Genomic DNA, 12,716 nt, shown 5'->3' with positions numbered 1-12,716 from the left:
TGCTGTTTATTAAACTGAAAGAATGAACTGTACTAAAATAATAATAATAATAATATTTTAAGCATTTTTTTAAAAGAGCCTATTAAACAATCCAGGCTCATCCTGATAACGTACCCCATACATTTCTGGAGAGCGCCAAATACGTCCCAGAAGCTTTGCTTTTCTTTTTGTTTTTTGCAGTTTTTGTTTTCGCGAATCCGCCAGTGGCCACTGTGTACACTTTGAGACCTCAAATTTCTCTTGCAAGTGCTATTCCTGCCGGCTGTTCTCACGTTTGTGCACCTCAAGCTTGTGCACCTTGTGTCTGAGCCCAGTCAGACACATTAACTGTAATTAATGGTAATTAACTGTAATTAAACTATTGTTAATAGGTGGGCTGCTATAACAGACATTCTAAACTACAATTCTGAGTTGCTTGAACTACAGAAATTAGTTCAGATTTATCTTAATGAATATTGCAACAAGGATGAAGCATGTAAACGGCATTGTTTGTTTATTCACAATGAACTAAAACAAAAGAGGACATTAAAAGCTGACAATCATCCTTTCTGCCATGGCAAGCCTACTTCCTGTGTCTGTTCATCGTGGAAGTCGGCATTTGCTATCACCTCTTGCACTTGGTATGCGCAAGCAGAGAGTGAGCAGTGCGTGTTTTTTCAGCATCCATGTTAACAGATTAGAGCTTTCAAAGCGCATGCAGAAGCAGTGCGTCAGTGCAGAGTGTGAGCAGAGCTGAAGCACAGTGCCGCCATCATTTTGGCGCTGGGTCTATTTTTGCTGTTGCTCATGCTCAATTAAAGTGATGCGCATGACACGCATTGCAAATTGTGCAACTTTGTAGACCCACATTTGTTGCTTAGGCTGATTTTTCTAAAATAGCCATATCTGTCTGGTCGGGTTAAGTCTGGGATAGGGCAGAGAATCTAAACTCTAGCACCAGTTGACCAGTGTCCACCCTAAACCCAACCGAGAGTAGAGAGTCTCAGAAAGTTTTGTTAAAAGCTATCCAGAAAAAAGAAAAGCTGCTTCGTGGCAGCTGATTTTTACCCCATTTTCAGATTTTACCACATTCCCACCCTGTTATTTATTTTGTTGTTTGTTTTCATTTCTGGCTTTTGTTTTTGTCTTTTCTTTTCAGAATGAGCCTATGTTGTTATTAAAAGAGTATGTCTTTAAAAGGGCATAATAAAAGTCTGTAAAGTATTGCACTGCACTACACTACAGGCTATTTCTCTTTGAAAGCTAAAATAATGCATTAGTGAAAAATGATAAAAATCTTTTTTGCGGGTTTGACTGACTGAAATAGAAAACATGATTTGGCCTTTTATTTAACTAAAGCCTCTTTCTGGCATTTTCCTGCACTTCAGGGGGTGAAATCACCACAATGTTTTGATATTTTTCATCTGATATGACTCAATATATTAGGCTGTTCCAAACATGAAAACACTTGTGGTTAACGTCAGTATAAAAAAAATGATTCCATGTAGGGTTATTTTAGTAATATGGCTGAATATTTTACAATGCTGTGATTAACAGGCCTTTGGCTGATATGAAGTAATCAGTATCATTATAAGAAACACATGGCGCAAGTATGCCACAGATACACTCTATTTGTTTTTTATTATTTAAGATTTAAACTTGTCATACCTTTTAACAACAAAAACAAAACACAGTTATGAACTTAAATAAGTAGGAAACTACTGTGTAAAGTGTCAGGGGTAATGCATTACAAGTAACGTGAGTCATGTAATCAGATACATTTTTTACAAGTAATTATTAAAGTAACACATTGCTTCTTCATTTCCAAGAAAGTTTTACTTTTTTTATGTAATGCCAGTTACTTTGCTTTCTCATGTAAATATTGATAGCTCTCCTATAGACATGAATTTACATTTCCTTGTTTATTCACTTCACATTTCTCTTTTGGTGTAAAAGGGCTTTTCATTTTTCACTTTTATATAATTACAAATAAGAAGGCCCAGCCCCGATTGAAAAAATTCAAGTAACGTATTATTTTCACAGTAACTAAGTACTAAATTGTATTATTTTTATTCGATTTAAAAGTAAATTTCCACAAAACTTGTAGGTACTACATTTGTTTTGAAACGTACTTTGCATATTCTAGAGCACAGGTGTTGAATCCAGTTACCGAAGGGCCGCTGTCCTACAAAGTTTAGTTTCAACCCTGATTAAACACACCTGATCAAACTAATCAGGTCCTTCAGCTTTGTTTGAAACCTGCAGGTAATTGTTTTGAAACAGGGTTGGAACTAAACTGTGCAGAGCTGCAGCCCTCCAGAAACTGGATTTGGTGTTCTAGAGTCTACATATAAATGTGTTCAGCATGAATGAAATACAGACTACATCCACCATGTTGTCATGTGACCTATGCTATCACCTATTCACTGACATTCACAACTCCTCCACTGTTATTATTTTTTATTTTACAAATTATTTATTTTAATTTAATAATTATTTTTATACACTGTATTGCTGCTTATTTTGTTGTTATTGAATAATTTTTTTCAGTCAAACTGACAAAAATATTAAATGAAACCTGATTAACTTATTGAAATAAGTTAAAGAAGCATAAAGAAATTAGCTGTCATGACTTTTTGTCATATCAGTTTTTAACAGTGTAGTGTACCTAGGTGACATACTGATTTTCATCAACATTCATTAAAGTATGGAAGTAGGCATATGAGTGAATTTGTTTCCAGCAACCCAAAAATGATTCAAGGTGCCAGCATAAACAGACAAACAACAATAAACTCTGGGGTCATCAGATCTAAAAGTCTTATTTAACAACAATGAGCCGGAACACAGCTGGATAATGTCATCCCGGCTCCATACCAACAATATTAATAAAAAGAATTACACTGATTTATGCTTTTGAAAGAGCTCTGGAATAAAAACGAAAGCTAATAAAAGCTAAACATGACTCCTTTTATGTCAAGACACTGCTACATCCAAGATATACATGTCCAGAAACCCAGAAATAGCTCATATCCAGAACAGCTTTGATCCTCAGTCAACACACTGATACTCATCGGCCTACACGAGAACAGATTCTGGAACAGTGTTCAGAACGGGACTCCCTTCAAACGTGCGCCATGAAACGGTAGCAGGTCAAAGGCATTGAGGACAAAAACCAGAGGCTGGACGAGCAGGAATGCAAATGTGTGGAAACGAGGGCTAAGAAAGAGCATGCGCTTCCTCTGAAGGGTCTGCAGAGGTCATTGGCCTGGCAACAACAGGGCAATGCAGGGAGGAGGAATGAGCTGAATCTTTGGCATTGAGCTGGAGAATTGTATATGCATTTTCCTGTGAGGCCCGGAGACACCCTTACAGCGGACAGGGGGAATTCCAGTCCCTTTTGGGCTATTGTACCCAAAATACTGCAGACCATCTAACATTCGCCCCCCTCCAATGCCTGAAAGAACGGAAAAGACAGATGCGCTCCTGCTGACGAACGGGATATATTTACGAGCTTGGACTCAATATGTTATTGTTACCATATTGCTGCTAACAGAACTGGCAAACCCTTTCACTGATCAAAAATGTACGTTTGCTTTCTTGTTTCGACAACATGATTAATTGCCTGATGCATAACTCTCTTGGTACTAATTAGTGTGAGGCTGGGAATGAGAACGGAGGTCAGATCAGTTCAAATATGTCGGTTTGCAGGCATTTTTTCTTACCTGTATGCGAGTAGATAAACCATAGAGCTCCAGTCAGAAGGGCTCCGATTACAAAGGCAGCAAACGCGATGCCCACCACAGTTGGGGTGTCCAAGACATATATGATGCCTGCAAGAAGAAATATATGTTAAATGATGCCTATTAACCATCTACATCAGGGATTCTCAATATCGGTCTTGGAGGTCCTGTGTCCTGCAGATCAGACACACCTGGGCTGGCTAATCAAGCTTTTACTAGTGCTGCATCCCAATTTGCATACTATCCATCCTATCTAGCATTCAAAAATAGAATTAGTATGTCCCAAAACATAGCATGTTGAAAAGAGTGTGCCAAAGGTACCCGCATGGTTTACTATTTTCAGTAAAAATTCGAAGTGTAGAAGCGTCCATACTCTAACCGCTAATATTGCCCACAATACATTGCATGTTGGATGTGAAATTGAGTAGAACTACAAACGCGGGTAAAAAGTGTTAAAAAACTACAACACAAGGCGGACGAGAGACCAACCGTGAAGCCGAGAGGCTCTGGTAAAGATGTTTGAATGACTGGTAATTAATATCTGCCAAATTGAAACATATTTAATTGCGTTTTCCATGTTATATTTCATCTGCAACAAAAATGTTAACTTATATGAAGATATGTTTGGATATTACCCAGCAGGCACACAACATCATAAGACGTATTACACTGTAAAACTCAAAAAGTTAAGGTAACTTTTGAGGAAACCAATTGCAACAAACCATTTGCGTTAAAAAACTCATCTATAAGAGCACTGTGAACTTATTCCATTTAAGTTGAAGTAATGAGGTAGTTAATTAACTCATAACCTTCAACACTGAGTTCAAAACTCTTTTCAAATAAGTAGAATGAACTTTCAGTAAATTTTGAGTTAACTACAGTAATTTCGTTTGATAATGTTGACTGTTTGGGTTTTACACTGTAGATTAGATTTAGGTCGTGACATCAGGTTACCAAAATTCAATGCCTAGCCAGCGTCTAGGGACAACATTATTTTGATGTCCAAAAAGTATATGCTTTTCTTTACTAAACAAGTGCATACTTATGGGTGTAGTTTAAGTATGGGAGTTGGGATGCAACATAAGCTTTCTAGAAACATAGTTGCAGGTGTATTAAGGCAAGTTGGAGCTAAACTCAGCGGGACACCAAACCTCCAGAACCAAGTTTAAGAAACCCTGGTCTACATGTTCAAATGTCTCCCTCTGTGGTCAAGATCTTAGTACAGTTTGGTAAATATTTGGTACACCGCTATTAGTAATGTGTTTGGGGAAACGAAAGAACGTGAGGAAACAAACAACATCTTTGAGCCCTCTTTAAAAATCATTCAGGCACATGCTGCAAATAAACAACTGACAGGCTTTCTTTATTTTCTTCAATCAGTTGAACATAAACAGCTCTGTTGTCATTGAAATAGTTCATTATAACACTCTGGAAACTATCAGAGATCATTGGTTTGCTTGATTTCAAAAACAAGATCTTTGGCATTGATGTTTCCATTACTAGATCTAAAACTAAAACCAAATAAGTTATCTAAATACTGATTATGCTCTATTATCTGTTATAAGCACTGATAGGTCATCTTGCAAATGTTGATTTAACACAAACCACTAATCCAACATTTGCGAGATGACACATTTGTGCTTTTAATGGATGGATTGTAATTTGCATCTGTTGTTACTGTTGCTTTAATTTCTTTTAGCACATTTAATTGTATTATATTTAGAATTTCAGAAGTGTCATTACAAAGAGAACTGCAGTAAAAAAAAAAAAAAAAGTACTGAAAGATTAAAAATTAAAAACACCAAGTTTTTGGTTTTAGAATAGCTGATCTGAGTTAGGTCAATCAAGTCTGAGTAGACTAATTCAGAGTTTAACACAACTACTATAAAAAGGCACTATTAAAAGAGCACGGATATTACAAGTCACCATGGCAACATCTTGAAAAAGAGATTAGCATTTTTATAGCAATTATGACCATTTATTTAAAAAAAAGCAATAAGTTAACATAAGTTTACATTAAAAATATTAAAACCATTAAAATATTCAAGCATAATAAAAAATAAGTAAAACTCAAAACTCGCACAAACACACACACATATATAACTGTAAACTACATTCTATTTTTTGTAAAAAAGTTCAATGAAAAAAACGATGCCGTTGTATTATACATAACATGACTTTGTATAATAATAATAATAATAATAATAATAATAATAATAATTTTTCTCTTTTTTTCTAGTAATGTACAATGGGCTGTTCTGTCTTATCATTCATAGGTTTACTCTGTGTGATGATCAAAAATTTATATGACTTTAAAAATCATGGAAGCGCAAATTTATTATTTACACATGGACATATATTTAAAGCATGTTAAACCATATGGTTCTTCTTCTATTTTTTGTTTTGAACAGGAAACATTTCACTTCTAATGCCTGTCTTTTAATTACAACTCTGTGCAAGATGTGGTTCCTGATGTTTGCACGCAGTCTAGTGAAAATATTTGGCAACCACGTATAAAGTAAGAGCACATGCTTCATATGGGCTTTGTATCGGCATCCGAGAGCAAAGCCAAGCATCTGAGAACCTCTTTGGAGTCATGCCACAAACCCAATGACTTTCAGAGCTCTAATTAGCTCTAATGATCACTGATCACACAGCACAATAGACTCTATGTGTCCGCCAGCTTCATAGCCTGTCTGGTTGTGCGCCAAAAACCCAGGCACAATAGAGGCTATTCTGATAAAGAGCACCTTCAGATTTTCATCTCCTCAGACAGACTGATGAAAGACTATCAATGAAGCGCTCTGGTAGAACAAGAGTGAGCTCTATTTAACAGCTCCCATCTAATGCTTTACCCTTTACCCTGAATCACCAGCACAACCACTCGCTATATCATATCTGTGCAGACCAGCTCTAATATATCAAGCTTGCCATCAACGCCTATCTATGCATGCATTCCTGAGGCCTAGGCAAAAATGGCAGAAACAGAAAAAAATACACTACCGTCTAAGTTTGTAGGTTTATTTTAATAATAACCAAGGCTAAATAGATTTTTTAAATCAATTTTTTAAATGACATTTTTTATATAATACAATTATATATTATACAATTATGCCGTCGAACTGTTGTATAAATGCAATATCACACTCGTAGCACTGCGATAAGGCTGTATATCATCACCAATGCCAATACATGCCTCCCACCAGTTCCGATATACAGCAATATTGCACTGCTACTTGTGTGGTATTGCTTATATAAACTACACACATTGATATTGAGTGCTGAGTATTGTTTCCTTCAGCATTACGAAGCTCTTTCCTCTACTTTTAGCCATATTTTTGATCCTTGTTTGCTTTTACTGTTTATGTCTGTTTTGCTTCCTGCCTTGACCCTTTTGCCTGTTACACCAAGTATTCTTTGGATTATCTTTATGCTACCATCTGCTCCTGTATTGTATCTTGTCTGCGCTGCGTTTGGATCCTACCCTTGTTGTCATCTCCCTTTATTACAGTTAGAGTGATTTCTGAGGGATCATGTAATGACGCTAAACATTCAGCTATAAAATCACATGAATAAATAACATTTTAAAATGTATTCAAATAAAAAACAAGAGCAAAATGTTTTTAAATTGTACTGGTTTTAGCTTTACTTTTGCATAAAGTAAACTCAGGTTTGGTTAGCAGAAGAGACCGTTCTAAAACTTTTCAAATGGTAGTTCCAATACAATTTAATACAACTTAATCAAGCATTTAATCTTTGAAACGTTGTCATAATAGACATCATAGAGTGCAAATACAGTAAATATTTGTTAAAATAAACAAACATGAAGTTGTTAATTAGCACATATTTTTAAGCATATGAACACATCTTCAGTGGTGTTACACAGAATACAGTCTGGTCTATCCGTTTCAGCAAAGCAAGAAAATACTAATAATCCTCACAATGTACATTATTTACGGCTTACAAGAGGAAGCGAAAGTGAACTGAGAACAAAAGCTTTTATGTTTCTGGGAGAAGCTTTGTCAGCTGGATGCTCGGAGTCAGGGATGTGGTTTGCTCTGCTGCTGTCATCGGTTTGGCTTTAGTCACTCCACCCACAATCCCTGTGAAGTACCTCAGAGGGGAGTAAATGAACTAGCCCTAATGACTTGGACATTTCTATGTAGTCGCCACCGCCCAAGATCACCTCCTGGGTGTCAGAAAGCATTTGTATTGCTCTTTACTTCACCTTTTGTAAGTCTAGCTAGCTTTCGCAAGAGAAAGTAAAATTAAATGAACGAGAACAACACTCTTGTGTGTATTTTTTCAGACAAACCTGGGACAAACTTCAACAAAATGATGCATTTGGCTGGTTGGGCAGTATATATCACAGAAGAGCTCTGGAAGTAAATTGTGCAAACAAAACATAAATATGTGAAGACAAGGAGACCATAAGGGCTGATCTTGGTCTGTGATTGTATTTTTGTAAAAACAGTCACCAGTGATGAGAATAACGGCGTTACTAATAGAATTACGTTTTTCAATAACAAGTAATCAAATAAATTACTGTTTCACCCATTACACTGCCATTCCCGTTAATGAAAATAAAATGTGGCATTATATACATGATTAAATTTGCATTTAAGGTCATTGAATCACTTTACATCTGACAACGAATTCAGTTACTAATTTAATTAATTTTTTCAATAGTGAGTAATCAAATAAATTACTGTTTCCCCAGTTGTCATTTCATTACCATTACTGACAATAAAACGAGGTATTATATAATTTATATATAGCTCACTAAAGTGCTCATCTGACTCTAAATTCAGTTAATAACTCAGTTAATATTTGTGAGTAACTAGTAACTATAATTAATTACTTTTTTGAGTAACAGGCCCAAAACTGCAAGTCACGTACCCAAATTATGAGATGTGAAACTCGAAAGGATGATCCCAACAAGAGCAACCGGCAGACTTTTTTTCAAAGTGCATATTGATTTCATGACTAAATGTTTAAAATGTAAGTGTTTCTTTGTAAAGATGTAGAGGTTATGTTGGCAAATAATTTGAATTATAAATGCATGTTGTCACAACATAAATCTGATCAACTATAGAATGCCCTGGATAAATGAGGACAGATCTCTCATTTAAATGAATAGTTCATATAGGATGATATTTAACAATATGTTTGTGCATATAAATTACATTATTGATACTAATTTAACAACTGTGACCTAATGCACATTTTAAAATGTAATATACAGTCGAATTATTATTTTAGGGAAATATATTAAATACGATTTTAAAAGAGCAAATAACAAGATAACCATAAAGTAAATTACATTTAGTTGATTTGTTTTAGTTAAGCACCTAATTTGAATTTAGATTTATTATTTTTTTATCGCTAAAAATCCCACAGACTTAATTTAATGCATGTAACTGTTTACTAAATGTTTTGTTTAATTACACTAAAATATAGCGTCAAAATAAATAAATAAAAACATTACATTTCAAAGAATTGTAGTCATTTATGCTGGGGACATACTGAAATACATTACATATTACATACATATACATATTACATAATACACATTTGTACAAAGCCCTATTTACTCACTAAAGGAGTCATGGGTAACAAGACTTTTTTATACTCAACGATTTTTTATTGATTACATATTGGCAAACATATTGTTTACATTTATAATTTTATTCTTTGTTGTTTAGTCTATTTCTCTTTTTTAACTGTTCAGAGGCCTTATCCACAAAACATCTTAAGACTAAATGTAGCTTCTAATTTGCCGATAAAGTAGAAAATCTTAAAAATAATGGTGAGGTGTTAGTCCTCAATTAAGGACTGTTAGGAATTTGTATTTCACAAAGCACTTTAACACCAAAACTATCGTCTAAATCAGTACAATAGTAGGAATAGTAAAGAAAACTCACTCTCTTCTCAAGAGTTTTCTCCTTTCCTTACAGTTTAAGTTTGTTTCAACAGTTTTGTGGACAGGTTTATATATATATGTGTGTGTATTTCATCCTTAATCATGATTACCTGCACAACAATTTCAAAGGAATATATTTACAAAAATTAATTTGAAGTTTTCACCTATGCTTAAGACTAAATACGAGTTATGAGTGTTTCGTGATCATAAATCAACTTTTGGATGGCAATGTTTTATTCTGCTGTGTTTTTCTCAAAGCATGGCACTCCAACGAGCTGCCCTCTTTGATTTGTAGATTAGGCCAAATTCTTAGAGATCCTGTCCAGAGCGGCGCTTTGAGTCTTTTTTGAAAGGCTGCTTTTCTGCCATGTCTGTACAAGAGCCGTCTTTGTGTTCAAAACAAGATTCAAAGCCTGTTTTCATAACTTTTATGGCATATCTGTGTTTACCTAATCCACACCAAAGAAAATAAGCCTGGTGTTGGCAACATATGCAAGCCTGTTTATCAACAGAGTGCCCACACTGGATTCTCACTGGATTCAAATACAGGTACAATCTGGATTCCCTTCAGATTTCCTAGGTATGTGATCTGTTGGACAAAGCCAGTTTGAGCTTTTACCCTGGAAAGTTCAGGTTTAGTTACAGCAAACCGAGTTTTCAAGCTCAAGATGGGTTGGTTTAGATTGGGTTTTGTCGCCATGGTATGCTACACTGCTAACCTGCTCCAGAGCAGGTTCATTCAGCTGGTTTATACTTTTGCGTCGAGCGATCGCCAAAACCCATGGTTCAAGTCTTGCGCATAGCCGTGCATTTATAGTTCTGCGTGCTGCTTGTGTTGCTCTGCAATAATACTTCCGACACACTGGCTGGCTAGCAGTAGGTTATGTTATGTTCCTCTGTATCGAGTTTCTTCACAAGTGTTTTGTTTTTCCTTTTTCAGAGGCGGGAACCGGCGGACATACATGCAACAACAATAATCATAAGGTAAACACAAAACATCTAGAGCTCCTTCACGGTGTCAGCCACGACGAGGGCTATGCGACCGAAAGCTGCGCCAGACCATATACATGCGCTTGACGCAGAAGTATAATTTCGACTTTAAAGGCTGATTTATACTTCTGCATCAAACGCCGGCGTATGCTACGGCGCTGACGCATAGCCCTTCGCCGTGGCCGTCGCCGTCACTGACGTGCACCTCTCAAAAAATTTAACTACACGTCGCAACGACGCATAGCGTAAGCTCTGTGATTGGTCGGCTTGGTATCGCTGACAAGTCTGGGCGGGACCGAGAGCCGAGCGAATGGCGCGAGCGATTGTTTACAAGTGTGGAGTCCCGTGAAGGAGCACAAAAGAAGTTTTGTTTTGTGTTTACCTCATAGTTGCACGTCCGCCGGTTCCTGCCTCAAAATGAGCGAGTTTGAGCCACTCGACATCCCAGATGTGTTCAGGAAAAGCAAAAAAGCAGCGAAGAAACTCGACACAGAGGAACATTTACACCTCACTGCCAACTAGCGTTTCGGAAGTGTTAATGCAGACCGACAGAGACAGCGCGCAGAAGTATAAATGCACAGCCACGCGCGTTGCATGTGCCGTGGGTTACGCCGGTCACCTGACGCAGAAGTATAAATCAGGCTTAAGAGTTAGCAGACACAAACTGGACCAATCAGCTGTAAGTAAAGTGACGTATATATGATGCAACAAAGCCACTTGCAATCCCTGAGCATCTTTTTTTCCCAAAATTAAATTGTCAAAAATATATTTTGCTATCAAATTTATTTATATTATTTGAATTATAATCAATTATACTCATATTATATTTAAATATTATATATCCAAATAGATTTGAATAGTCAATCAACATTACTAAGGGTTTTAAATGAAAAATGACATTTAAATATTCACATAAAAATTGCTTTAATATATAAAATAATAAAAATAGCTCTTTGTGAACCTGATTTTGTGAATCCCTCAGGAGGGGCAGTCATTTACCTAATCAAGTGGGACTAATAGATCTGCACTCCATTTGCTACAAGCAGCACAGCAACATTGTGTTATTAAGCAGGAATGATTTTCATTAGAGCAGCCAGTCAGTTAAACTGACTCAATTCAAACCGCAATAGGTGCAATAGTGCCAAGAGGATGCAGGGAAGAGAACAAATCAGTCATGGTCAAAGTAAGCTTCTTTGTAGAACTTTAGACACCACCCTGCTGTCTTTGTGTCCTAGTCAGCCCATACAGTACAGTATATATGATGAATGGACTATGCTGGTATAAAACACAAGGGCCTCTTTCTTTATCAATTTTCCTTATCCTCTCTGTGAATGTGTGTATGGGAAGGGGAGGCCTTAAAGAATGTTTAAGTGAAAACAAATGCTATCCAGAATTGGAAGGCCGCTCTTTTTCCTCTCCTCTGATGCATCTATGAGTCCCTTGTCCCACATCTTTAATGAACCGCTCACACTGTCAGACCGAACCGCACTGAATGCACGATAAACACGCATGCAGATACACACGAACTCAACACTGCCACATACTAACAGACTCCAGATGGGCGCAATGCAGCACAAGAACTCTATGGCCTCTCGAAGTGACTGACACACATGTATAATGTCAGACGCACCCATTTTCCCATGATGTTTCAGATTTGTTATTCATAGCAAGAGGTTTTCAGATTATTTAAGCCTTAAAGATGCAATGTATAATATAACATAATATAATATAATAATACAATATAATATAATATAATATAATATAATATAATATAATATAATATAATATAATATAATATAATATAATATAATATAAAATAATATAATACAATATAATATAATATAATATAATATAATATAATATAATATAATATAATATAATATAATATAATATAATATAATATAATATAATATAATATAAAATAATATAATATAATACAATATAATATAATATAATATAATATAATATAATATAATATAATATAATATAATATAATATAATATAATATAATATAATAATTTTATTTTATTGCCTATACTACAAACCACTGTTGTCCAATGACTTGGCTAATTAACCAAACTTGC

General features: G+C 35.5%; 1 protein-coding gene across 1 annotated transcript in view; it reads right to left on the bottom strand.

Moving 5' to 3' along the window:
* Positions 1-12,716, bottom strand: part of tgfbr3 (transforming growth factor, beta receptor III) — a 208,422-nt gene that overhangs the window by 16,186 nt on the left and 179,520 nt on the right. The window contains 1 exon segment of the mRNA NM_001311172.2: positions 3,702-3,809. Within this exon segment, the coding sequence (NP_001298101.2) occupies positions 3,702-3,809 (108 nt within the window).

Source organism: Danio rerio, chromosome 6 (genome assembly GCF_052040795.2).
Source record: "Danio rerio strain M-AB ecotype USA chromosome 6, GRCz13ab, whole genome shotgun sequence".
Classification (NCBI taxonomy): domain Eukaryota; kingdom Metazoa; phylum Chordata; class Actinopteri; order Cypriniformes; family Danionidae; genus Danio; species Danio rerio.
This window is presented reverse-complemented; position numbering and strand designations above follow the sequence as displayed.